At 40.9% G+C, this 26,787-nt stretch overlaps 1 protein-coding gene across 8 annotated transcripts in view; it reads left to right on the forward strand.

Annotated features, from left to right (window-relative positions):
• ZDHHC20 (zinc finger DHHC-type palmitoyltransferase 20) overlaps nucleotides 1–26,787 on the forward strand; it is an 89,983-nt gene that overhangs the window by 44,820 nt on the left and 18,376 nt on the right. For all 8 annotated transcript variants that reach the window (XR_002726064.3, XR_002726062.3, XR_002726061.3 and 5 more), the window contains exons 4-8: nucleotides 615–735; nucleotides 15,235–15,304; nucleotides 16,729–16,761; nucleotides 17,919–18,039; nucleotides 26,004–26,136. Coding sequence is in view for 4 of the 8 variants with exons in the window: in XM_023190652.3 (XP_023046420.1) it covers nucleotides 615–735; nucleotides 15,235–15,304; nucleotides 16,729–16,761; nucleotides 17,919–18,039; nucleotides 26,004–26,136 (478 nt within the window). In the remaining 4 variants the exon portion in view is untranslated. The remainder of the gene's footprint in view (nucleotides 1–614; nucleotides 736–15,234; nucleotides 15,305–16,728; nucleotides 16,762–17,918; nucleotides 18,040–26,003; nucleotides 26,137–26,787) is intronic.

Here is a 26,787-nt window from a genome sequence, read left to right on the forward strand (position 1 = left end):
AAAAAAAAAAAACACAGCTCTATAAAGGACGCTGTCCTTGAAAAGGCCACTACGCTTGCCTTGACAGTCTGTCATAATTCTGGTGAAAGTCGTCCTATTGGTTAGCTTTTTAAAAGCTAAAAATGTTTTTTGTTTTGTTTTTTTTTTAAATGACTCATGGCCCTTCTTGAGACATTTGGCTAGAAATTAGTGGGACCCCATGGCTGTGATTTAGCCTTTCACCCAAAGCAAATAAATCTTTGGACATTCTTCCAAAAATTAAAAATCTCTTGACAGTAACTTTTAAACAACTAAAATTTTTACTAATGGAGACTATATATTAAGCCTTTCTTGTGTAGAAATTTAATTTTATTTGTGAAAAACAAAGATGGAAAAATATTTAGTTCATGTTCTTTGCCATCTGGTGTGGAGGGCAAATATTTTCTATGCCAAAGGTGTGTAGTTTTTGTTAAAATGTCCTGATTTATCTACTTAGCAGTTAAGTTTGAAGACAAGTTTTGTCTTCATAAAATAGTTTTTGGTTTTCTTTTTCTGTTCCAGATAAAACTTTTTCTGAACATGATAATTAACATCATGGGATTTAAAAAATTGAATAGTCCTCTTTTCTTTTATAGTTCTACTTGTCCAATTCTGAAAAGGAACGTTATGAAAAAGAATTCAGCCAAGAAAGACAACAAGAAATTTTGAGAAGAGCAGCAAGAGCTTTACCTATCTATACTACATCAGCTTCAAAAAGTAAGATAAAGAATAAGTGTTCCTTTTCTAATGATTTTAAAAATATGCTTATTCCTGCCAGGATATATTTGCATGGTTTGACTATTAAATGGATACTGTGATTGCCATAAATAATATCTGTAGCAACAAGACTTTCCTGTTTTCTTGTTGTGGTATTTCAGATGCAGAAATAGATAAATAGATAAAAACATCAATATAAATTGTTTAAGGGGCTCACTTTAATACGAATCTCTTCTGTACTTGTTTTTCCCCCAACTCAACTTTCATGGCTAAAAATTTTAATTATTATTCTTAGTAAACTGTCATTTGGAGGTCTGAATTTGAGTATGGTGTGTCATCACTGAGTAATAAAAAAAAAATCTAATAGTGTGCTAAGAATGGGGAACAGAAAAAGACACAAATAGGAAGAAAGTTGTTCAGATGCATGAGGCTAATATTCTGAGAGTCAGGCTGTGAACTCAGGTTTGTCTAGTTCCAAAGCCCTCGGCGTTTCCTGTGTACTGATGCCTCCGCTGAGATCCACGACCGTAACAGCAGCTTCCTGTTCTAGGCTGTAATCTTATGACAGGGAAGAGGCTATGCGTGGCGGCCATTTAAATACAGGGAATTGTTTGATTTTGTTTATTTTTTTAATTTTGTTTTTTGTTTTTTAGGAAATTGTTTTGTATATTATATACCTCATTCATTGGTTTAAACACCGGGTAATGATTGCAGCTTAACAGTTATTCTGTTTACGTGTGCGAACTTATTCAGACCTCACAACAACCTTATGAGGTGTAGACTATAGTTTCCATTTTATGGATGAGTAAACTAAGACCCAGTGAGGCTAAGTAACTTGTCCCAAGTCATACAGCTAGTATAAAAAACCACAGGAGTCTTAGTCCAGGTGCTCTGCCTCTTCAACCCACTAAGTTTCTAAACTCCAATGGGAAATTACCTTTGTGTAGCTGTGTACAAACGGTGACTCAAGAAAATTTAAAGTGTCTACAAGATTTTTGTTTTTTGAGACGGAGTCTTGCTCTGTCGCCCAGGCTGGAGTGCAGTGGCCGGATCTCAGCTCACTGCAAGCTCCGCCTCCCGGGTTCCCGCCATTCTCCTGCCTCACCCTCCGGAGTAGCTGGGACTACAAGCGCCCGCCACCTCGCCCGGCTAGTTTTTTGTATTTTTTAGTAGAGACGGGGTTTCACCGGGTTAGCCAGGATGGTCTTGATCTCCCGACCTCGTGATCCGCCCGTCTCGGCCTCCCAAAGTGCTGGGATTACAGGCTTGAGCCACCGTGCCCAGCCTAAAGTGTCTACAAGATTTTAGGCGGGGATATTCGACTGCCTGTCCTTTTTGCATAACTAATATATTATAGTATAGAATGAAAACGTGGATTACAGATCAAACCCTAGCTTTTCCCTTACTAATACAGTGCAAGTCACTTAAACTTTCTAAGCACTTTTTCGTTTTAAGGTAAGGATAATAATATTTACATGGCTGAGTTAGTGGAAGTATTAAAAGAGACAATAGATGTAAAGTACTTAGTATATAGCTCTTTGCATAGAATAATAAATTTCCAGTAATTTTTTCTTTTTTCTTTTTTTTCGGAAATGGAGTCTCACTCTGTTGCCCAGGCTTGAGTGCAATGGTGCAATCTCAGCTCACTGCAGCTTCCACCCCCGGGGTTCAAGCGATCTCCTGCCTCAGCCTCCTGAGTAGCTGGTATTACAGGCACATGCCACCACACTTGGCTAACTTTTGTATTTTTGTATTTTTAGTAGAGATGGGTTGGCCAGGCTGGTCTCGAATTCCTAGCCTCAAGTGATCCGCCCGCTTTGGCCTCCCAAAGTGCTGGGATTACAGGCGTGAGCCACCATGCCTGGCCTATTATTTTATTCCATTTGCCTTTGATTATAGGTCTTTTAGGTTGTCTATATCCAGGGCCTCACTTCCTTCTAGTGAATTCCAGGCAGCGGGCTTTCATTCTCCCTACCAGGATCAGTGGCGTTTTGTCATTCTGTCTTCTTGAAACACTTTCCTCTTTGTGTTTTTCTGTAGTTTTATACTTCTGTGTTTGTATACTTGTATGATTGTTCTTCATCCCCCATTTGTTGTTTTCTCCTATGTCTTAACTTCACAGTGGTGCCTTACCCCATTTTTTCTGTACTGTCCTTTCAACTGTTACTTTTAGCCTTGGAATTCTAATACCATAATATTGTGATCGTTTGCTTATTGTGCTGCATAATTTGTTTTTTTTAATAGTTGTCAGGAATTAGTTACCTTCTTAATAGAAATTACAGCAGATTGAAGGATATTAGCATACTAGCACTCACCTGCATTCCAAATGCTTTCTTGTGTGCCAGACACAGGGGTAGATTTGCAGCTGCATACAGGGATTGCACGTCTACGGAGTGGTCTGTGATCTAGCTGCACCCTGGGATGCAGCGCCCTTCCTGTTATGTCAGAGGAGGGAGCTGCAGACCTCTGCCTGGAGCATCCAGTCATCACCATCAAGCCTTCATCATTTACCTTGGCATGTGCCCTTCAATTCAGCATTTCTCGCTCTCACTAGAGCTCCCCTCGTGTATTTGCAGCTTCCAAAGGATAGCTGTATTTGAATGGCCTCTTATCCAAAGCTTTAAGCTCCTACAATACTGGATTCATCATTTAAAACCTAAACTCTTGGGGGAGCAGCCTTCTGCTCTTGGGAGAGCAGAAAAGTCTGCCTTGTTCACTTTTATATTCCCTGCATCTAATGTATCACCTGGTAGAAACTCTTAAATATTTGTCAATGAAAAACTACTGTCACCCAGACTCAGCTCTATTTCTATCCTTGGCACCATCATTCTTCTAGCCACCCTAGAAACTCAGGTTTCCTTTGATTGCTACTTTTGAGTTCAGTCTGCTCAGTCATCAAGCCTCCTTTTCCTACAAGGTGTGTTTGGTTTAATCCCATCTCAGAGCCTAGGGAATTTCACAGCCTTTGCAATGTCAGAATGTTGAGCGGAGAAGGGCAGGGGAAAGAGAAAAGATATTCATTCCTGATGTTACCACTTGCCTAGCCATTCAACCTTCGACAGATGACTGTCTAACCTTTGGGTGTCTTTTTTTTTTTTTGACGGAGTCTTGCTCTGTCGCCCCGGCTGCAGTGCAGTGGCCGGATCTCAGCTCACTGCAAGCTCCGCCTCCCGGGTTTACGCCATTCTCCTGCCTCAGCCTCCTGAGTAGCTGGGACTACAGGTGCCCACCACCTCGCCCAGCTAGTTTTTTGTATTTTTAGTAGAGATGGGGTTTTGCCGTGTTAGCCAGGATGGTCTCGATCTCCTGACCTCGTGATCCGCCCGTCTCGGCCTCCCAAAGTGCTGGGATTACAGGCTTGAGCCACCGTGCCCGGCCTGGGTGTCTTTTATCTGTAAAATGGAGAGATTGAACTAGGAAATCTCTAAGGTCCTTTATAGCTCTACTTTTTCAACATTACATGGTTTTACCTCCCTAGTGTCTAACCCAAGCAAGGTGTTATAGAAGGCCCTCAATAAAACATAACATACTCGGTCAGTCAGGGCAAGATGGCCAAATAGGAACAGCTCCAGTCTGCAGCTCCCAGTGAGACCAACGCAGAAGGCAGGTGATTTCTGCATTTCCAACTGAGGTACCTGGTTCATCTCATTGGGACTGGTTAGACAGTGGGTGAAGCCCACAGAGGGCGAGCAGAAGCAGGGTGGGGCGTCGCCTTACCCAGGAAGCACAAGGGGTCAGGGAACTCCCTCCCCTAGCCGAGGGAAGCCATGAGGGACTGTGCTGTGAGGGACGGTGCTATTCGGCCCAGATGCTTTGCTTTTCCCACGGTCTTCGCAACCCACAGACTAGGAGATTCCCTCGGGTGCCTCCACCACCAGGGCCCTGGGTTTCAAGCACAAAACTGGGTGGCCATTTGGGCAGACACTGAGCTAGCTACAGGAGTTTTTTTCATATCCCAGTGGCACTTGTCATGGAGCAAGACAGAGCCGTTCATTCTCCTGGAAAGGGGGCTGAAGCCAGGGAGCTGAGTGGTCTTGCTCAGCAGATGCCACTTCCACAGACCCCAGCAAGCTAAGATCCACTGGCTTGAAATTCTCGCTGCCAGCACAGCAGTCTGAAGTTGACCTGGGACGCTGGAGCTTGGTGGGAGGAGGAGCTTCCGCCATTACTGAGGCTTGAGTAGGCGGATTTCCCCCCTCATAGTGTAAACAAAGCTGCCAGAAGTTCCAGCTGGGCAGAGCCCACCACAGCTCTGCAAAGGCACTGTAGCCAGACTGCCTCTCTTGATTTCCTCCTCTCTGGGTAGGGCATCTCCGAAAGAAAGGCAGCAGCCCCCTCAGGGGCTTATAGATAAAACTCCCATCTCCCTGGGACAGAGCACTGGGAGAAGAGGCAGCTGTGGGCGCAGCTTCAGCAGACTTAAACCTTCCTGTCTGCTGGCTCTGAAGAGAGCAGCTGATCTCCCAGCACAGCACTCGAGCTCTGCTAAGGGACAGACTGCCTCAAGTGGGTTGCTGACCCCCATGCCTCCTGACTGGGAGACACCTCATGCAGGAGAGCTGCAGCTGACCTCTGGCGGATGCCCCTCTGGAGGAAGCTTCCAGAGGAAAGAGCAGGCAGCAGTCTTTGCTGCTCTGCAGCCTCCACTGGTAATACCCAGGCAAACAGAGTCTGGAGTAGACTTCCAGCGAACTTCAGAAGACCTACAGAAGAGGGGCCTGACTGTTAGAAGGAAAACTAACAAACAGAAAGCAGTAGCATCAACATCAACAAAAAGGATGACCACAGAAAAACCCCATCCGAAAGTCACCAACATGAAAGACCAAAGGTAGATAAATCCATGAAGATGAGGAAAAACCAGCACAAAGAGGCTGAAAATTCGAAAACCAGAATGCCTCTCCTCCTCTAAAGGGTCACAACTCCTCGCCAGAAAGGGAACAAAACTGGACCGAGAATGAATTTGACAAATTGACAGTAGTAGGCTTCAGAAGGTGGATAATAAATTCCGCTGAGCTAAAGGAGCATGTTCTAACCAAATGCAAGGAAGCTAAGAACCTTGATATAAGCATACAGGAACTGCTAACTAGAATAACCAGTTTAGAGAAGAACATCTGACTTGATGGAGCTGAAAAACACAACATGAGAACTTTGTGAAGCATACACAAGTATCAATAGCTGGATCGATCAAGCAGAAGAAAGGATATCAGTGATTGAAGATCAACTTAATGAAATAAAGCATGAAGACGAGATTAGAGAAAAAAGAATGAAAAGGAATGAACAAAACCTCCAAGAAATACAGGACTATGTGAAAAGTCCAAACCTATGTTTGATTGGTGTACCTCAAAGTGACAGGGAGAATGGAACTAAGTTGGAAAACACACTTCAGGATATTATCCAGGACAACTTCCCCAACCTAGCAAAACAGGCCAACATTCAAATTCAGGAAATAAAGAATACCGCAAAGATACTCCTCAAGAAGAGCAACTCCAAGATACATAATCATCAGATTCCCCAAGGTTGAAATGAAGGAAAAAATGGTAAGGGTGGCCAGAGAGAAAGGTTGGGTTACCCACAAAGGGAAGCCCATCAGACTAACACCAGATCTCTCTGCAGAAACCCTGCCAGCCAGAAGAGAGTGGGGGCCTATATTCAACATTCTTAAAGCAAAGAATTTTCAACCCAGAATTTCATATCCAGCCAAACTAAGCTTCATAAGTGAAGGAGAAATAAAACCCTTTATAGACAAGCAAATGCCGAGGGATTTTGTCACCACCAGGCCTGCCTTACAAGAGCTCCTGAAGGAAGCACTATATATGGAAAGGAAAAACTGGTACCCGCCACTGCAAAGATGTACTAAAATGTAAAGACCATCAATATTACAAAGAATCTGCAACAGCTGATGGGCAAAATAACCAGCTAGCAGTATAATGACAGGATCAGATTCACACATAACAATATTAACCTTAAATGTAAATGGGCTAAATGCCTCAATTAAAAGACACAGACTGGCAAATTGGACAAAGAGTCAAAACCCATCAGTGTGCTGTATTCAGGAGACCCATCTCACGTGCAAAGACACACACAGGCTCAAAATAAAGGGATGAAGGAAGATTTACCAAGCAAATAGAAACTAAAAAAGCATGAGTTGCAATCCTAGTCTCTGATAAAACACTTTAAACCAACAAAGATCAAAAAAGACAAAGAAGGGCATTACATAACGGTAAAGCGATCAATGCAACAAGAAGAGCTAACTATCTTAACTGTATATGCACCCGGTATTCATAAAGCAAGTTCTTAGAGACGTACAAAGAGACTTAGACTCCTGCACAATAATAATGGGAGACTTTAATTCCCCACTGTTAATATTAGATCAATGAGACAGAAAAATAACAAGGATGTTCAGGACTTGAACACAGCTCTAGACCAAGGGGACCTAATAGACATCTACAGAACTCTCCACCCCAAATCAGCAGAATCTACATTCCTTTCAGCACCACATAGTACTTATTCTAAAATTGACCACATAATTGGAAGTAAAACACTCCTCAGCAAATGCAGAAGAACATAAATCGTAACAAACAGTCTCTCAGACCACAGTGCAATCAAATTAGAACTCGGGATTAAGAAACTCACTCAAAACCACACAACTGCATGGAAACTGAACAACCTGCTCCTGAATGACTACTGGGTAAATAACAAAAGGCATAAATAAGTAAGTTCTTTGAAACCAATGAGAACGAAGACACAATGTACCAGAATCTCTGGGACACAGCTCAAGCAGTGTTTAGAGGGAAATTTGTATTACTAAATGCCCACAGGAGAAAGTGGGAAAGATCTAAAATTGACACCCTAACACCACAATTAAAAGAACTAGAGAAGGGAGAGCAAACAAATTAAAAAACCAGCAGAAGACAAGAAATAACTAAGAGCAGAACTGAAGGAGATAGAGAAACAAAAAACCCTTCAAAAAATCAGTGAATCCAGGAGCTGTTTTTTTTTTTAAAGATTAACAAAATAGACCACTAGCCAGACTAATAAAGAATAAAAAGAAGAATCAAATAGACACAATAAAAAAATGATAAAGGGGATTCACCACTGATCCCACAGAAATACAAACTACCATCAGAGAATACCATTAGATCAATGAGGTCAATAAACACCTCTACACAGATAAACTAGAAAATCTAGAAGAAATGGATAAATTCCTGGACACATACACCCTCCTAACACTAAACCAGGAAGAAGTCGAATCCCTGAATTGACCAATAACAAGTTCTGAACTTGAGGCAGTAATTAATAGCCTACCAACCAAAAAAAGCCCAGGACCAGATGGATTCACAGCCAGATTTTACCAGAGGTACAAAGAGGAGCTGGTACCATTCCTTCTGAAACTATTCCAAACAATAGAAAAAGGGGGACTCTTCCCTAACTCATTTTATGAGGCCAACATCATCATAACAAAACCTGGCAGAGATGTGGCAAAAAAAGAAAATTTCAGGCCAATATCCCTGATGAACATCAGTGTGAAAATCCTCAATAAAATACTGGTAAACTGAATCCAGCAGCACATTAAAAAGCGTATCCACTGTGATCAAGTGGGCTTCATCCCTGGGATGCAAGACTGGTTCAACATACACAAATCAATAAATGTAATCCATCACATAGAACCGATGACAAAAACCACATAATTATCTCAATAGATGTAGAAAAGGCCTTCAATAAAATTCAACACCCCTTCATGCTAGAAACACTCAATAAACTAGGTATTGATGGAACGCATCTCAAAATAGTAAGAGCCATTTATGACAAACCCACAGCCAGTATCATACTGAATGGGCAGAAGCTGGAAACATTCCCTTTGAAAACTGGCACAAGATAAGGATGCTCTCTCACCACTCCTGTTCAACATAGTATTGGAAGTTCTGGCCAGGGCAGTAAGGCAAGAGAAAGAAATAAAGGGTATTCAAATAGGAAGAGAGGAAGTTAAATTATCTGTGCAGATGACATGATTGTGTATTTAGAAAACCCCATCATCCCAGCCCCAAAACTCCTTAAGCTGATAAGCAACTTCAGCAAAGTCTCAGGATACAAAACCAATGTGCAAAAATCACAAGCATTCCTGTACAGCAATAATAGACAAACAGAGAGCCAAATCATGAGTGAACTCCCACTCACAGTTGCTACAAAGATAATAAAATACCTAGGAATACAGCTTACAAAGGATGTGAAGGAGCTCTTCAAGGAGAACTACAAACCACTGCTCAAGGAAATAAAAGAGGACACAAACAAATGGAGGAACGTTCCATGCTCATGGTTAGGAAGAATCAATATCGTGAAAATGGCCATACTGCCCAAAGTAACTTATAGATTCAGTGCTGTTCCCATCAAGCTACCATTGACTTTCTTCACAGAATTAGAAAAAACTACTTTAAATTTCATATGGAGCCAAAAAAAGAGCCTGTATAGCCAAGACAGTCCTAAGCAAAAAGAACAAAGATGGAGGCATCATGTTACCTGACTTCAAACTATACTACAAGGCTACAGTAAAGAAAACAGCATGGTACTTGGGCCAAAACAGATATATAGACCAATGGAACAGAACAGAGGCCTCAGAAATAACACCACACATCTACAACCATCTGATCTTTGACAAACCTGACAAAAACAATGGGGAAAGGATTCCCTATTTAATAAATTGTGTTGGGAAAACCGGCTAGCCACATGCAGAAAACTGAAACTGATCCATTCCTTACACCTTATACAAAAATTAACTCAAGTTGGATTAAAGATTTAAATGTAAGACCTAAAACCATAAAAACCCTAGAAGAAAATCTAGGCAACACTATGCAGCATACATGCATGGGCAAAGACTTAATGACTAAAACACCAAAAGCACTTGCAACAAAAGCCAAAATTGACAATTGGCATCTAATTAAACTAAAGAGCTGCACAGCAAAAGAAGCTATCATCATTAGAGTAAACAGGCAACCTACAGAATGGGAGAAAAATTTTGCAATCTATCCCTCTGACAAAGGGCTACTCTCCATAATCTACAAGGAACTTACATTTCCAAGAAAAAAACAACCTCATCAAAATGTGGGCGAAGGATATGAACAGACATTTTTCAAAAGAAGACATTTATGCGACCAACAAACATATTTTAAAAAGCTCATCATCACTGGTCATTAGAGAAATGCAAATCAAAACCACAATGAGATACCATCTCATGCCAGTTAGAATGGTGATTATTATAAAGTCAGGAAACAAACCAGGTGTGGTGGCTCACACCCATAATCCCAGCACTTTGGGAAGCCGAGGCAGGTGGATCACGAGGTCAGGAGTTTGAGAGCAGCCTGACCAGCATGGTGAAACCCTGTCTCTACTTTAAAAAAAAAAAAAAAATTAGCTGAACTTGGTGATGGGCGCCTGTAATCCCAGCTACTCAAGAGGCTGAGGCAGGAGAATTGCTTGAACCCAGGAGACGGAGGTTGCAGTGATCCAAGATCGTGCCACTGCACTCCAGCCTGGGCGACAGAGAAATAGGAACACTTTCACACTGCTGGTGGGAGTGTAAATTAACTCAACAATTGTGGAAGACAGTGCAGCAATTCCTCAGAGATCTAGAACCAGAAATACCATTTGACCCAGCAATCCCATTACTGGGTATATACCCAAAGGATTATAAATCATTCTATAAAGACACATGCGCATGTATGTTTATTGCAGCTCTGTTCACAATAGCAAAGACTTGGAACCAACCCAAATGCCCATCAATGATAGACTGGATAAAGAAAATGTGGCACATATACACCATGGAATACTATGCAGCCATAAAAAAGAATGAGTTCATATCCTTTGCAGGGACGTGGATGAAGCTGGAACCCATCATTTTTGGCAAACTAACACAGGAGCAGAAAACCAAACACCACACGTTCTCATTTATAAGTGGGAGTTGAACAGTGAGATCATGTGGGCACAGTGAGGGGAACATCACACAGCGGGGTCTGTCGTGGCGTGGAGGGGAAGAGGAGGGAGAGCATTGGGAGAAATACCTAATGTAGATGACGGGTTGATGGGTGCAGCAAACCCCCATGGCACATGTATACTAACAGAAACCCAGTTGAAATACTTAACTAGAGTCAATTAGATGTGCAGGAGTAGTATAAGAAGAATCAAGTCCGAGAGTGATCGGGAAATGAGTCTTAAACAGTGTTTGAAAAAGAGAACATGTCCCAGGCCCCAAAAGTCAGAAGGGCCCCACCAGCCAGGCACGTTGCTTAGATGCTGTAAGTAGGTGTAGCCAAGGGCAGTCAGGAGTATTTGATATATGGCAGCAGGGATTTTTAGCTGCCAGGGGGAAATGACTGGTCAAGTGTTGGGCTTTCAGTTAAGATCTAATTTAATTTCCTTTCCCTCATTCTGCAGTCATCAGAATGCACAGCCTTAACTGCTTGGTCCTTAGCGGTGTTCCATTTTAGATTGGATGTTTTCACTGCCTCATGGAGTCCATTTCCAATGTTTTGGCTGAAAGAGCTTTGTGCATTTGCATGCTCTGAGTTCATATCCTGCTGGTGCACCCAAGCATTATGGAAACAGGAACTTAACTTAGCTCTTCCGATAGAGTGATGAGGGATTCAGCTTTTACAATTTGTAGCATTTATCTTTCTATACAAGGTTTTCATTTACAGTTGAATAGGTCTTCATGTTTTTCCATCATTAGACAAATACTGAAATGGACTAAATAATTTTCAGTGATAGTGTAGGAGAGGGGTGCAGATTTCCTTCTTAGAGGGTGTCACAGAATATGCTCCCAGTAGCGGAAAAGGAAGATTTTCAGTCTAGTGGCTAAGCACCTCCTCCACATTTCTCATCAATCAGAAAACAGGTGCACTAAAGGCACCCTGAGAACTCATATTGTAATTTCAACACACCCAGAATCAAGGGCCCAGATGCCAGCAGCAGCAGCAAACAGGTTTTTCCTCCCTGTTGGTCCAGACAGGTGAGCGAGACAGAGCTTGGCTTTTTCTTATGTGATGCGGTGTCTTGTGACTCGTGTCTTTTTCCCTAATGTGCTAGAGGGGAAAAAAATAGCTGAGCTTTCTAAAACGGTAGCTCTGTATTTTTAGATGAATTTGAAAAGTTGATGAAATTATGTATTTTATTGCCTCTGTATCATATTAAATGAATATTTTAAAGGCTTAAATAAATGAAAATTATTTTTGTTAAAAAGCATTTAATAAGTAGATATTTGTGTGAATTCCCTTTGTTCTAAGGAAATTCTTATTTACATTATACAAGTAATACATGCCTATTATTTAAAAAAAAAATTTTAGGGGCACCAAAAAAAAGACTGAGTCTACACACCTCATCCGTGACACCACCCATCAGATGCTATCACCTTTTCTTGTGTATCCTAGCAGAAACGTTTTATATATAACAGAGTATTGTAGAACTATATACAGTTGACAATCAAATAGCTAAATATTAACTAATACAAATTTGGTTACCTGGATACAACTTTCTATGAGCTATAGCTTCTAACATTGCTTCAAAATATACTCTGTCTCCCTGTTATATGTATTAATTGGCATCTGAAAATGGATGCATTTTATTGGGATAGGGTATATAGTTATAACATGAAAATATATATTCTTTTCCCTTTGGAGATGGGAACTCTCTGTATATACTAACTATTGTTTGAATTGCTTTTTTTTTTTTTCTGAGATGGAGTCTTACTGTGTTGCCCAGGCTGGAGTGCCCTGGCACGATCTCAGCTCACTGCAAGCTCCGCCTCCCGGGTTCACGCCATTCTCCTGCCTCAGCCTCCCGCGTAGCTGGGACTACAGGCGCCCGCCACCACGCCTGGCTAATTTTTTGTATTTTTTTTAGTAGACATTGGGTTTCACTGTGTTAGCCAGGATGGTCTCGATCTCCTGACCTCATGATCCACCCGCCTCAGTCTCCCAGAGTGCTCAGATTATAGGCGTGAGCCACCGCACCCAGCTCTGAATTGCTTTTTTCCATGTAACGTCCTTGTATTTTTCCATATTAGGGCTGTCAAAAAACAAAATTTCAATAAATTGAGTTTGAAAGATCTAATTGCCTTTTATTAACAGTTTATGAACTAGGCCTCATGCAGTCTACAAAATAGAAAAGAGCTCCAATGAGCTGGACGGGGAAGTCGGCTTTAGAAAAAGGCTGAAGAAAGTGGAAACAAAGAACAGAAAGCAGATTGGTTATTTCCAACTTGCTGTCCTCGTAGGGGCATAAGCAAAATTTTGTTTTAATGGGATTTGACTGTCATCTCTCTCCAGGTATTCTCAGAAGCTCAGCTCTTACAAGTAAACAACTTAGGTTTCAGGTTGTGAAGTGGAGCCTTAGCGTGAATGATTCCATTTTGGGCCTGCTATCTTGTCTTGTCTTGTTTTGTTTTGTTTTCTTATTTATTTAGAGACAGGGTCTCACTGTTGCCCAGGCTGTAGTGCAGTGGCGCCATCTTGGCTCATTGCAGCCTCCGCCTCCTGGGTTCAAGTGATTCTCCTGCCTCCGCCAGCTGAGTAGCTGAGATTACAGGCATGCACCACCACGCCTGGCTAATTTTTGTATTTTTAGTAGAGACAGGGTTTCACCATGTTGGCCAGGCTGGTCTCAAACTTCTAAGCTCAAGTGATCTGCCTGCCTCAGCCTCCCAAAGTGCTGGGATTAGAGACATGAGCCACTATCACTATGCTTGGCCTGCTGTCTTTTCTTTAACAAGATATAAATGTTTTGTTTTGTTTTGTTTGAGATGGAGTCTCGCTCCGTCACCCAGACTGGAGTGCAGTAGCACGATCTTGGCTCACTGCAACCGCTGCCTCCCAAGTTCAAGTGATTTTTCTGCCTCAGCCTCCGGAGTAGCTGGGACTAAAGGCATGCGCCACCACACCTGGCTAATTTTTGTATTTTTAGTAGAGATGGGCTTTCACCATACTGGCCAGGCTGGTCTTGATCTCCTGATCTCGTGATCCACCCTCCTTGGCCCCGCAAATACGATACAATAGTATATATTAGGATCCAGTGGAAAACATTTCAGAATTTTTATTCAAAAATGCATTCCCAATGTTATTGTTTATCTAGGGTATGGCTGGGATTACAGGTGTTAGCCACCGCGCCTAGTCATAAATGTATTTTGTATGGAAAATTTTTGTTAAAGTCTGCATAGTGTTTCACTGGATATACCATAAGATGGCTAACTATTTTTATAATTGAAATTATTCCTAGTGTTTTAGTAAAAACAATGCTGTAATGAACATCACTCTTCTTCACTCATCCTTGAACAAGCCAAGCATACTCACACTTCAGGGGCCATTCTCTGATTAGAATCCTCATTCTCCCGCCAGGCACAGTGGCTCAAGCCTGTAATCCCAGCACTTTGGGAGGCCGAGGTGGGTGAATCACCTGAGGTCAGGAGTTCGAGACCAGCCTGACCAATATGGTGAAACCCCGTCTGTACTAAAAATACAAAAATTACGTGGGCATGGTGGTGCACACCTGTTGTCCCAGCTACTTGGGAGGCTGAGGCAGGAGAATTGCTTGAACCCAGGATGCGGATGTTGCGGTGAGCCGAGATTGTGCAACTGCACTCCAGCCTGGGCGGTGGAGCAACATTCCGTCCGCTCCCACACGCCCCCCCCAAAAAAAGGCAACCTCTTTCTCCCTGATAGACTTGTCTCACTAACTTGCTGCTTTCAATTTCATTTTTCTCATATCTTTCTAAAATTACAATTCCCCAATGTTTCTTTCCTTGCTATCTATACTATCACTGTCTAATACATTGTTTATTTTGTTAACTTGTTTATTATTACTCCCCATTGCTTCCTGTACAATGAAAGGTCCATGAAGGCATGAACAGTGAACAATATCTGGCATCTAGCAGGTGTTCCATACGTTTTAAATGAACATGTGTATTGGGCAACAGTAGTATATATTAGGATCCAGTGGAAAACATTTCAGAATTTTTATTCAAAAATGCATTCCCAATTTTATTGTTTATCTAGGGTATGGATGGCAGATAAAAGGTGTTTTGTTTTTTTTCTTCTTAATAAAGCTATTTCAGAATTTCAAAAACAATCCCACGGGATGCCTTAAAAGTCTAAATTTTGATATTGATAGGCATTGTGGTATAATGGAAAGAAACACTAGACTTGGGACTTACTAAGTCCTGAGTTCTGGTCTAGTTCTCCTCCTCACCCTGGTGTTTGACCTTGTATGAGTCATTTATTTGCTTTGTATCTACTTTTCATCTAAAAATTGCTGAGCAAATTACATTCTGATGTTCTCTTTTATCTCTTGACATTTTGATTTGAGAAGCTCTCTAATATAATATATTTCAGTATTGTTTTAAAATTATTAGTTATCAATTACCCAGAGTTGTTTATTTTTTTTAAAAAGCAAGTTTTAATGTCAAATTAGTTAAGTTTGTACATCCTTCGACATCTTCCTTTTACTTCTTTCATGTAGCGATCAGATATTGTGAAAAATGTCAGCTGATTAAACCTGATCGGGCACATCACTGCTCAGCATGTGACTCGTAAGTGTTACCCACACATATGCTTACTATCTAGCACTGGAAATGAGTGATGGGAGAGTGCAAGGGGAAGCAACATTTTATATGCTTTACACTGGACAAGAACACTTCATCCTCTCCCATTATTTGCTGTGCATACAGGGCAGACAAAATTGCTAAAAGCTGGAATATACTCACAAGTTATCTTTGATAGCAGTTCCTATACCAGTGAATAGAATTTTCTCGAACTTGATGTTGTCTGTGCTTGTGCTTAATATAAGTCTTTGTGCATATGCAAGGAGATAATATGTTGAGGGAAAGATCACTAGTTTGGGAATCTCACTAATCCGTGACTGTTAGTAACACAGTTACTTAACTTTCTAAGTATTAGATTACTAATTTTGTTATATTATTTAAGATGATCTGCGGTCTAACTTCATATAAATATAGAACACATATTCTAGTAGGGAGGCAAATGTGGGGTTTGGTTTTTTTTTTTTCCTTATTACAAAAAAAAGTAGTGCTTATGCATGGGGTAACATTTGATAGAGAATGTGGAAAAATAACCATCTCCAAGCCCATCAGTGTTAATATTTTGGTTTATTTCCTTCTAAACTTTTGTTTTTATGACCTTCATATGTTTAAAATAACATATGGGCTATCTGTATTGCATTTTATCTCCTTCAGCTAATTTGTTAGCTGGATCTATCTTACGTTCCAAGTACTGTGCACAAGATCCGAATTTTGTTTTTTTCAGAACAGGGTCTCACTATGTCAGCCAGGCTGGTCTTAAACTCCTGACCTCAAATGATCCTACCACCTCCACTTTCCAAAGTGCTGGAATTAATTACACACATGAGCCACCGTGCCCAGCCCAGATCTAAGTATTACAGTATCATTTGATGTGGTCTAAGGCAGCTGAATATGTTCAGCTGAATTCCCAGTATAAAAACCATGACTTTTTACCTATGGACATTTTTGTGGAAGCATCAGAAATTATCTCTAACCTAGTTTCTGGGTTGATTCTCTTAAGATGTAGTTGTAAAGGGAAAAAAATTTTTTTTTTTTTGGGATGGAGTCTCGCTCTGTCGCCCAGGCTGGAGTGCAGTGGCCGGATCTCAGCTCACTGCAAGCTCCGCCTCCCGGGTTTATGCCATTCTCCTGCCTCAGCCTCCCGAGTAGCTGGGACTACAGGCGCCTGCCACCTCGCCCGGCTAGTTTTTTGTATTTTTTAGTAGAGACGGGGTTTCACCGGGTTAGCCAGGATGGTCTCGATCTCCTGACCTCATGATCCGCCCGTCTCGGCCTCCCAAAGTGCTGGGATTACAGGCTTGAGCCACCGCGCCCGGCTAAAGGGAAAATTTTAAGTCAAGTAAAAGAAAGTTATGAGAAGTTAGAATTAGAAGAATTTTTCTGCATGGATTTTCTTACGCTTGTTTGTTTCCTAGATGTGTTCTTAAGATGGATCATCACTGTCCTTGGTATGTATAAAAACAGAGAAGAAATTGCATTGGTGGTGGGAAAGAGAGAATTTAGAGTAACTTCAGTGTCCCTAAATTTTGAAGGCCAGCTTACTCATAGATATTAAGATTGATCTCTTTACATATATGCATATATTTGTATGTACACAATTATATTAAATGGTTTCTATTAAAAATATCTGCTGACATTAACCCAAATAACAATGTGTTAAGAATTAACATTAAAATTCCACATTCTTATAGAATTTATTAAATACATACCTTCACAATTAAGACACCACTCTCAACTTCCCAGATGACCCATTTCTAGGTAATAATGATTAAGTTTTCTGATTTGTCTTTTTTTGTGTTTCTTTGTTGTATTTTATTTTATTTTTGAAACAGGGTCTCTGGTTGCCCAGGCTGGAGTACAGTGGCATGATCTTAGCTCACTGCAGCCTCGACCTTCTGGGCTCAGGTGATTCTTCCACTTCAGTCTCTCAAGCAGCTGGGACTGCAAGCATGCACCACCACGCCTGGCTAATTTTTTGTATTTTTAATAGAGATGGGGTTTTGCCATGTTGCCCAGGCTGGTCTTACACTCTTGGACTCAAGTAATCCACCTGCCTTGGCCTCCCAGAGTGCTAGGATTACAGGCATGAGCCACTGCACTCGGCCCAATTTATTTTTTAAAAATTATTACGTTTTAATTGTTTTAAAAAACATCTAAGAGGTCAGGAGTTCAAGACCAGTCTGGGCAACATGGTGAAACCCCATCTCTATTAAAAATACAAAAATTAGCTGGGTGTTGTGGTGGGCACCTGTAGTGCCAGCTACTTGGGAGGCTGAGGCAGGAGACTCGCTTGAACTTGGGAGGCAGAGGTTGCAGTGAGCCGAGATTACGCCGCTGCACTCCAGCCTGGGCAACAGAGCGAGATTCCCATAAGGTGTACCATCTTAACCATTTTTTAGGGTGCAGTTCAGTAGTGTTAAGTATGTTTAAATTATTGTGCAATTAATCTCCAGAACTTTTTCATCCTGCATAACTGGAATTTTATTCTCATTAATGAGCTCCCCTTCCCCACACCACACCAGCCCCTGGCAACTCCATCCTACTTTCTATTTCTGTGAATTTGATTTGTCTTACTTTTATAATGTGGCTTTCTTTATTTTTCCAGGGTGAATAACTGTGTGGGATTTTCTAATTACAAATTCTTCCTGCTGTTTTTATTGTATTCCCTATTATATTGCCTTTTCGTGGCGGCAACAGTTTTAGAGTACTTCATAAAATTTTGGACGGTAAGTCTTTTTTTCTACCTTGAAACATGTATTTAAGACTTTAAGATACTATCTTTCTAATAAATTACTTCATTTTTTGTGACAAGTAGATATACTTTAATTTTACAAGTTAGAGTTTTATAAATGACTCAGAGGACAGATAGGGCTACAATTTACTTTCATATACACATGTTGATTTGTAAATAAATGTATATTAAACAGGATGTAGTGAGCCTCTTTTAGTGATCCAAATTATTTTCACCCACATTCTAACAAAAACATATTCATTTTAGGGAGGTAAATTGTTTTCCTTTGAGTCGGTGACACTTTTTTGCAATTTTTATAGTAATAAAATCTATAAAGACAGGAAGCAGTTTAGTGGTTGCCTCAGCCCTAGGCAGCCACTAAACTGCTTCCTGTCTTTACAGATTTCACAGCATTTCTTAAAATGGCAAATGAATGAAAACAATTAAATGTCTTTTCAGCTGAGGTCTCCTTAAACTATGATACATCTATACAAAGGAATGCAGTGCAGCTTAAGAAAGAATAAGGAAGCTCTTTATGACAAATGATGTGAAGTGATTTTTGAGATGTATTATTAACGTGAAAAAAACAAGGCATGGAAGAATGCATATACTATGCTGCCATTTCTACAGCAAAATAACGTGTATATATTTATATATGTCTTATCTGGAAGAATGCGGTAAAAATTTCTTAACAGTGGTTGCCTCTGGGGAGGGCACTTAGAAGGGAGACTTGCTTTTTACAGTTATCTTTGGATTTTGTGTAACATGGACAAATAGTAATGTATTCAAAACAGATAAATATAGCTTTAAAATTTTTTTAGTAGGGAAGTATATCTTTTTTGGGGAAAAACTAACAAAAACATTGAAAGTAATGCCTCTTGGAAGTGGGAGAACTGTTTTTCATTAATAGTTTTTTAGCATTATTTTAATTTTCTCTGTGTATGTACCATTTTTTTTAAATTTAGAAATTATTTTATTGTCTCATTTTTTAATTTTAATTTAATTTTATTTTATTTTTATTTGAGATGGAGTCTTGCTCGGTCACTCAGGCTGGAGTGCAGTGGCGGGATCTCATCTTACTATAACCTTTGCCTTCCGGGTTCCAGCAATTCTCCTGCCTCAGCCTCCCCAGTAGCTGGGATTGCAGGTGCCCCGCCACAATGCCCGGCTGATTTTTGTATTTTAAGTAGAGACAGGATTTCACCATTTCGGCCAGGCTGGTCTTGAGCTCCTGACTTCAAGTAATTTGCCTGCCTCAGCCACCCAAAGTGCTGGGATTTCAAGTGTGAGCCACTGTGCCTGGCCGAAATAATTTCAAAATAAATGAAAATTTTCTCCTTCATTTGAACTCTTTAAGTTTCAAGATCATATTCATTCCTGTTTCTTGCCCCTTCAGCCCTTTAAATATAGGTTTAGTTCTGGGCTGTCTCAGTCTTGGTTCTTTCTACTGTTTTTCTGGGCTATTGCATGTACCCCGTGGCATTCACAGTTGCTGTTCCTAGCGCTAGCGCTCACATGGGCTGAGCCCAATCCCCTGTTTCCAGCTATATATTGAACCAGCAGACATGAGGAAGACACCATAGAAATCAGCACTTCTCAAACCAACCTCATTTTCTTTTCTCTGTTCTTTCTATGTTTATCTGATTGGGAACAAAATCTTTACAAATCTATCAGTTTCCAAGCTAGAAAAATTAATAGCATCTTGGAATTATTGTTATTCCCTTATGAAACTGAGGTATAGAATCAGGATGGTATAGGGAAGAAAAATGAGCTTTCTTTACATGTAAATGCCATGTATGTATGTATTTGCCAGAACCTAAGCTCCATGAGAGCACAAATATTTATTTCTTTTGTTTGTTTATGTTTCTTCATCACCTAGTAGTTGTTCAGTAAATATTTGCTGAGTGAATAGCCAGAATCAAGATACTTAAACTTTAGACTCTTTGTTCTTTCATTTTTAAAATGGAGGTAATAACTTAGGGGATTTATATAAAGATTTAAATAAATAGTGTAAATACATGGAAAGCAGTCAGTAGATGTTTGTTTTGTTTTTTCCAACTCTGTGCCTCAGTCATTCCTATTCCTAATATCACAGGCATAGTTTAGACCCTCCATCTCCTAGTTTCCTGTCTTTATTCTCTCCTTTCTTAAGTACAATCCCTGCCAATTTATGAGCAGAGGAAATTTTTTTTTTTTTTGCATATTCTTAAGAGGATACGCTTGCTAGCCACTGACATGTCTTTTTTGTGAAATTTCTATTGTGTTCTCTGCCCATTTCTAGTAGGTTTTTATATTTACACATGAAGGAGTTTGTCTTATGTTAAAGATAACTCATCTTTTTTGTTGTCGTTTTGTTTTTTGAGATAGGGTCCTACTCTGTCTCCCAGGCTGGAGTGCAGTGGTGCGATCACGGCTAACTGCAGCTTCAATCTCCTAGGCTGAGGCAATCCTCCTGCCTCAAGCCCCCGAGTAGCTGGGACCATGGGCAGGCACCACCATGCCTGGCTAATTTTTGTATTTTTTGTAGAGACGGAGTTTCACCATGTGGCCCAGGCTGGTCTCTAAGTTCTGATCTCAAACAGTCCTCCCACCTCAACCTCCCAAAGTACTGGGATTACAGGTGTGACCCACTGAGCCCAGCCACTAATCTTTATTCTTGACCTTGAGTTAGATGAGGATTTCTTTTTTTTTTTTTTTTTTTTTTTGAGGTGGAGTTTTGCTCTTGTCACCCAGGCTAGAGTGTGATGGCGCAATCTCGGCTCACTGCAACCTCTGCTTCCTGGGTTCAAGTGATTCTCTAGCAGAGACAGGGTTTTACCATGTTGGCCAGGCTAATCTTGAACTCCTGACCTCAGGTGATCTGTCTGCCTCAGTCTCCCAAAATGCTGGGATTACAGGCACACCACCACGCCCAGCCCAAATGAGGATTTCTTACATTGAACATAGCAATCACCATAAAAGAAAAGATTATAAATTGGGCTTCATTAAAATAACTTTTTATAAAAAGGTGACTTTTGGAGTGAAAAAGCAAGCTGCTGACTGGGAGAAGATATTTACAATGCATGTAATCTCACAAAGGACTCCTATCCAGAATATGTGAGACACTCCTAAAAGATAATCCTTTTTCTGTCATGGGTTGCAAATGCTTTTTCCATGTTTTCTGGGTTTTTTTTTTTTTTTTTTTTTTTTTTTGGGCAGAGTCTCACTCTGTCACCCAGACTGGAGTTCAGTGGCACAATCTCAGCTCACTGCAACCTTCACCTCCCTGATTCAGGCGATTTTCCTGCCTTCACCTCCTGAGTAGCCAGGACTACAGGCATGCACCACTATGCCCAGCTAATTTTTGTATTTTTAGTAGAGACAGGGTTTCGCCATTCTGGCCGGGTTGGTCTTGAACTCCTGACCTCAGGTGATCCACCCACCTTGGCCTCCTAAGGTACTGGGATAATAGGTGTGAGCCACCACGCCTGGCCCACGTTTTCTGTTTATGTCTTATATTCCTGCTTTCTTTTGTTTTTGTCACATCAAAGTTTTACATTTTTAAAGCAGTTCTTTTTATATATGATACCTGTCTGTTGTCTATTCCATATAAATTTATACAGATATTGTCCTATTTTTTCCTCTGGCACTTTTGTTGTTTTTGTTTTTACCTTTAAATCTCTGATTTTGGAGGAGGGATTATTGTGGTTAAAAAGTACTTTTACATCTACTCTTTCTAAAAAGCTTGTGAAGGTGTTTTAGAATGTAGGTTTTGTTGTTATTCAGGTATGGTGAGGCCAATAGATCAGGAGGCAATTGCCACTGAAAAGATAGTTTGTTACAGTGCCAAGAGAAAGGGGCCCCAAGATAGGAAGCACCACGTGGGATCCAGAGCCTTTATTGTGGTTCCTGTGGGGAAGGCAGGGCAAGCAGATGTTGGATTGGCTGGCTCCAGGAATTGCAGAGGACTCAGGTGTCTGGGCTATCTCTAGTTGTCTTATACCTGGTCCTGGGACGATGAAGGCAGAGGACTGCTGCCTTCTGGAATGTAAAAGGCAGAAGAGGTGGTTCTCAGTGGGATCTGGATTGTTTAGTTTGTGTGTGAAAGATGTGCTCCTGCGTGAGTGGTTTGCTGTCTCTTAAGAACTGGCTAGCCTGGGGAGGGGCAGTTTCTCCCCAGGTAGTGAGGCCCCAGATGCCAGAGCATCAGGAATATAGAAAATAGGGTTGGGTGTGGTGGCTCATGCCTGTAATCCCAGCACTTTGGGAGGCCAAAGTGGGCGGATCTCGAGGTCAGGAGATGGAGACCATCCCGACCAACAATGGTGAAACCCCATCTCTACTAAAAATATGAAATGAGCCAGGCACGGTGGCACGCACCTGTAGTCCCAGCTACTCAGGAGGCTGAGGCAGGAGAATTGCTTGAACCAGGGAGGTGGAGGTTGCAGTGATCCAAGATCACAGATCACGCCACTGCTCTCCAGCCTGGCAACAGAGGAAGACTCTGTCTCAAAATAAAAGAAAATAAGAAAATATGGTTGATATAGAAGGGTGCCATTATTATTTCAGTTTTCAGAGTTGGAAACAAATTCGAGAAATTATGCAACTCCTAAGGTCACATACTTAACATAGGAAGAATTTAGGCCCGGCGCGGTGGCTCACGCCGGTAAACACAGCACTTTGGGAGGCCGAGGCGGGCGGATCATGAGGTCAGGAGACCGAGTACCATCCTGGCTAACACGGTGAAGCCCCGTCTCTACTAAAAATATAAAAAATTAGCCAGGCATGGTGGCAGGCGCCTGTGGTACCAGTTACTCTGGAGGCTGAGGCAGGAGAATGGCGTAAACCTGGGAGGCGGAGCTTGCAGTGAGCCGAGATTGCGCCACTGCTCTCCAGCCTGGGAGACAGATGGAGACTCAGTCTCAAAAGAACAAAAAAAAAAGTAGGAAGAATTTAAACTAAAATCTGGCTATTCCAGCATCCAGCTACCACTATAACTTGCTACTCATACTTGGGAAGAATATAATTAAAGCCCTGAGTCATCAAGCACAATTCTATTTCTAGGAGATACCTACTACGTTTCAGAAGGATTTAAACATCATTAGATGTTTAAAGTTTGGGTACTTAAAACCAGGGGATGCTAGCACTTACAATGCCTTTGCATATATTAGAAGAGAACACCCCTGACTGTATGGTGTCAGCCTCATGAATTTTGGCTTTTGATTTCCCCCTCAGCTGGTCACCTTTGTTCAGTTCACAGCATGCTAACCATACCCCTTATTTAAACAGATTCAGTGCCAGATAGATGAAATCTAAATTACTTAATTTCATATTTCTCCATCAGAAAATTAAGCAATGTTTGTATGCAATGATTTATTAAAGAATGAATAACTTTTTTAGATTCTGAGTAATAAAAGACTAGTAAACATAAATCTACCTTTTTCTTCATTCAGGAAATATGTATTTAGTACCTACTGTATGGCAGGTAGTACTCTAGAGACTTGTAGTATAGCTCTGAAAAAATGGGCAGAGTTCTGTCCTTGCAGAGCTTGCTTTTGAGAAGGAGGGGGACAAGTAATAAATAATGAGCAGGGTGAGAGATTTAAGTATTGGGCGGTGGCGTGATAAGGCAGATGGCAGTATTGAATAGCACAGTCAGGGGAGACCTCATTTAGAAGGGAATTAATGGATATCTGAGATAAGAGCATTTAGGCCCAGAGAACATGGTACGTGTCCCTGCCATGTTTCAGTAACACAAGAAGGCTACCGTGGCTGGGGTGGAATGAGCGGAAAGGAGACTGAAAGGAATGGACCAAGAGGGGGCCAAAATGTCAGAGGGCCTTGGCGAGTGCTGAAATGACTGTGGCTTTTACTAGCAGCCCAGTGGGGACGTGATTTGACTTGTGCAAGGCTCACTCTGATTGCTGAGCTGAGAATAGATGGGAAAGGGCAAGTGCCAATACACAGGCTCACATGGTAGAGGCTGTTGCAGCATCCCGGCCGGAATAAGGTAGAAGCAGTGAAGGTGGTATGACGTCATCAGATCTAGTTTTTGGAAACTACTAGTCAGAAGTTAGTTTGTTTTCAATATTGGCTAAAGACATTTTATTTTATTCTTCCCCAGACACAAATCTTTGTTTTAAAACCTCACTGGAAAAGTGTGTATTTAAAGGATACTTGAAACGTGTCTGCAGGCGCAGCACAGGTGACTCACACCTGTAGTCCAGCACTTTGGGAGGCCAAGGCGGGAGGATCACTTAAGACCAGGAGTTCAAGACTAGCCCTAGCTCTGGTGCCTTAGTGAGACTTTGTATCTTTTGTTTTTCTGTGACTCGCTGTATCACCCAGGCTGGAGTGCAGCAGTGGGATCTCAGCTCACTGCAACCTCCACCTCCAGGGTTAAGTGATTCTCCTGCCTCAGCCTCCCAGGTAGCTGGCATTACAGGCATGCACCACCATGCCCGGCTAATTTTTGCATTTTTAGTGGAGACGGGGTTTCACTGTGTTGGCCAGGCTCTTGACCTCAGGTGGTCTGCCCACCTCGGCCTCCCAAAGTACTGGGATTACAGTTGTGAACCTCTGCGCCCAGCCAAGACCTTGTATCTTTTTTTTTTTTTAAAAAAGGAAATGTGCTCGAAGAGCTACATGTTCTTGTCTATTTTCTCTTTTGTATTTCTTGAGAAAATGTTGTAGATGGCCATTAGAAAGCAACATCTTAGTGTTCCTTCAACAGGATTTATAAAACGAGTGTTCAGGATAATTTTGCATAAAAGTTGGTTTCTTAATGTATTGTCTCTATTTGCACAAGCTTTGCCGCAGGAAATCTACAGAGAGTTGTCCAAAGGTAAAATACATCATTACCATGACATTCTCATGATATCTTTTGTGACATTTATAGTGAATATGTTTAACAGAAATTCACTTCACAAGATGGTCAGATGGAAGACTCACTTGATATGCTTGAAACGTTTGAAACATATGTTGGTTACTCTGGAAGGAAAGAGGAAAAGATCAATGTCAAAATAACCTAATGCTAATAGCCTTCTTTTAGTCTGTAATACTTTTTAAATCAAGCAGAGCAGAACAGCCTCGTGTTATGGTGAAGTAGGTGCTTTGCCTATATGGTTTATTTTAAGAGCTAACATTTAAAGGCCTCCTCCTTCTATTAAAGATATGAATTTCTTCTAGGCTCTAGTTTGCGTCTGTTAAAATGTATATAGCCATAAGAAGGGATACCAGAGAAGCTGTTTTCATTCATTAATACCTTGTGGTAAATTTATTTATCAAAATTGCTAACTATGCACAAAAGCTCTATAGACATACAGATGAAAAAAGTAGGAATTGAAGCAGCTGAAGGCATGGGCACCTTTCAGTGGTGATCCGAAAATAGAGATTAGAGAAGTTCAAAAATATTTCACAATTAGTTTTTAGTTAGCAGCAAATCTAAATAAAATAGTCAAATATTTTAGTACAGATACGGGGAGCTTATATATGTTGGATGTTGGAGAAAGCTTGAATATATACATAAAGTCCAAAAGAAAACGTGTTGGGTAGAAGAGTTGATCTTTTCACTTTATTACTGAAAGTATTGCTTTTGTTTGTTTGTTTTTAAATGAGACAGGGTCTCACTGTGTTGCCCAGGATGGCCTAGAACTCCTAGGCTCAGGTGACCCTCCTGTCTCAGTCTCCCCAGTAGCTGGGATTACAGGTATGTACCACCATGCCAAGCTAAAATTAAAAAAAATTTAAGAGCAGTATTTTAAATAACTCTTCCTGAACTCCTAGGTAAGCAAGTTGCTTTTTGATAATACCAATTCTTTGCTTTTGCAGTTGTTGCATTGGGATATATTAAGTAATTTATTATTTTTCAAATATGGCAAGTATTTTGATATATTCAACGATCTTTAGGCAGAACTAACTTATAAGTTATATTTTAGAGGTTGACTGTCCTCAAAATTAACTTCTTTTTTTCCTCCTCAGAATGAACTGACAGATACACGTGCAAAATTCCACGTACTTTTTCTTTTCTTTGTGTCTGCAATGTTCTTCATCAGCGTCCTCTCACTTTTCAGCTACCACTGCTGGCTAGTTGGAAAAAATAGGACAACAATAGGTAAGTAGGTTAAAATAAATTATAATTGTTTAGGACAATGACCATAAATAAATACGAAATCTAGAGAAGGACAGGGTCAGATGATAGAGAAGTGTAAGACAATTCTGAATCTGGAATTGGTGGCATGTGCCTACTAATCCCAGCTACTCAGGAGACAGAGGCGGGAGAAGCCCCGGAGCCCTGGAGGACAACCTAGACAACATAGGGAGACCCAGTCTCTAAAAAATAAAAATAATAAAATAATTCTGTAGTAAAATTAATTTTGACTGGATGGGAGCAGTGGTTTTATAATAAAGTTCATTATTTTGGAGAAGGTTGAGGAAATGAGATTGACTTTTTAACATATTTTCAGTAACGTGTTATATATAAAAGTGGAGAACTATTTTATAAATTTTAATAAATAAAAACTTTCCTGCATTTATACAGTGTCATTTCAAAAATTAATCTGTGAGAGGTCAGGCACAGTGGCTCATACCTGTAATCCCAGCACTTTGGGAGGCCAAGGTGGGTGGATTGCTTGAGTCCAGGAGTTCGAGACCAGCCTGGGCGACATGGAGAAACCGTGTCTCTGCTAATAATACAAAAAAAAAAACTAGCAGCAGTCAGGCAAAATTGCACCACTGCACTCCAGCCTGGGCAATGAGAGTAAGA

This window comes from Piliocolobus tephrosceles, chromosome X, assembly GCF_002776525.5.
Source record: "Piliocolobus tephrosceles isolate RC106 chromosome X, ASM277652v3, whole genome shotgun sequence".
NCBI lineage: Eukaryota > Metazoa > Chordata > Mammalia > Primates > Cercopithecidae > Piliocolobus > Piliocolobus tephrosceles.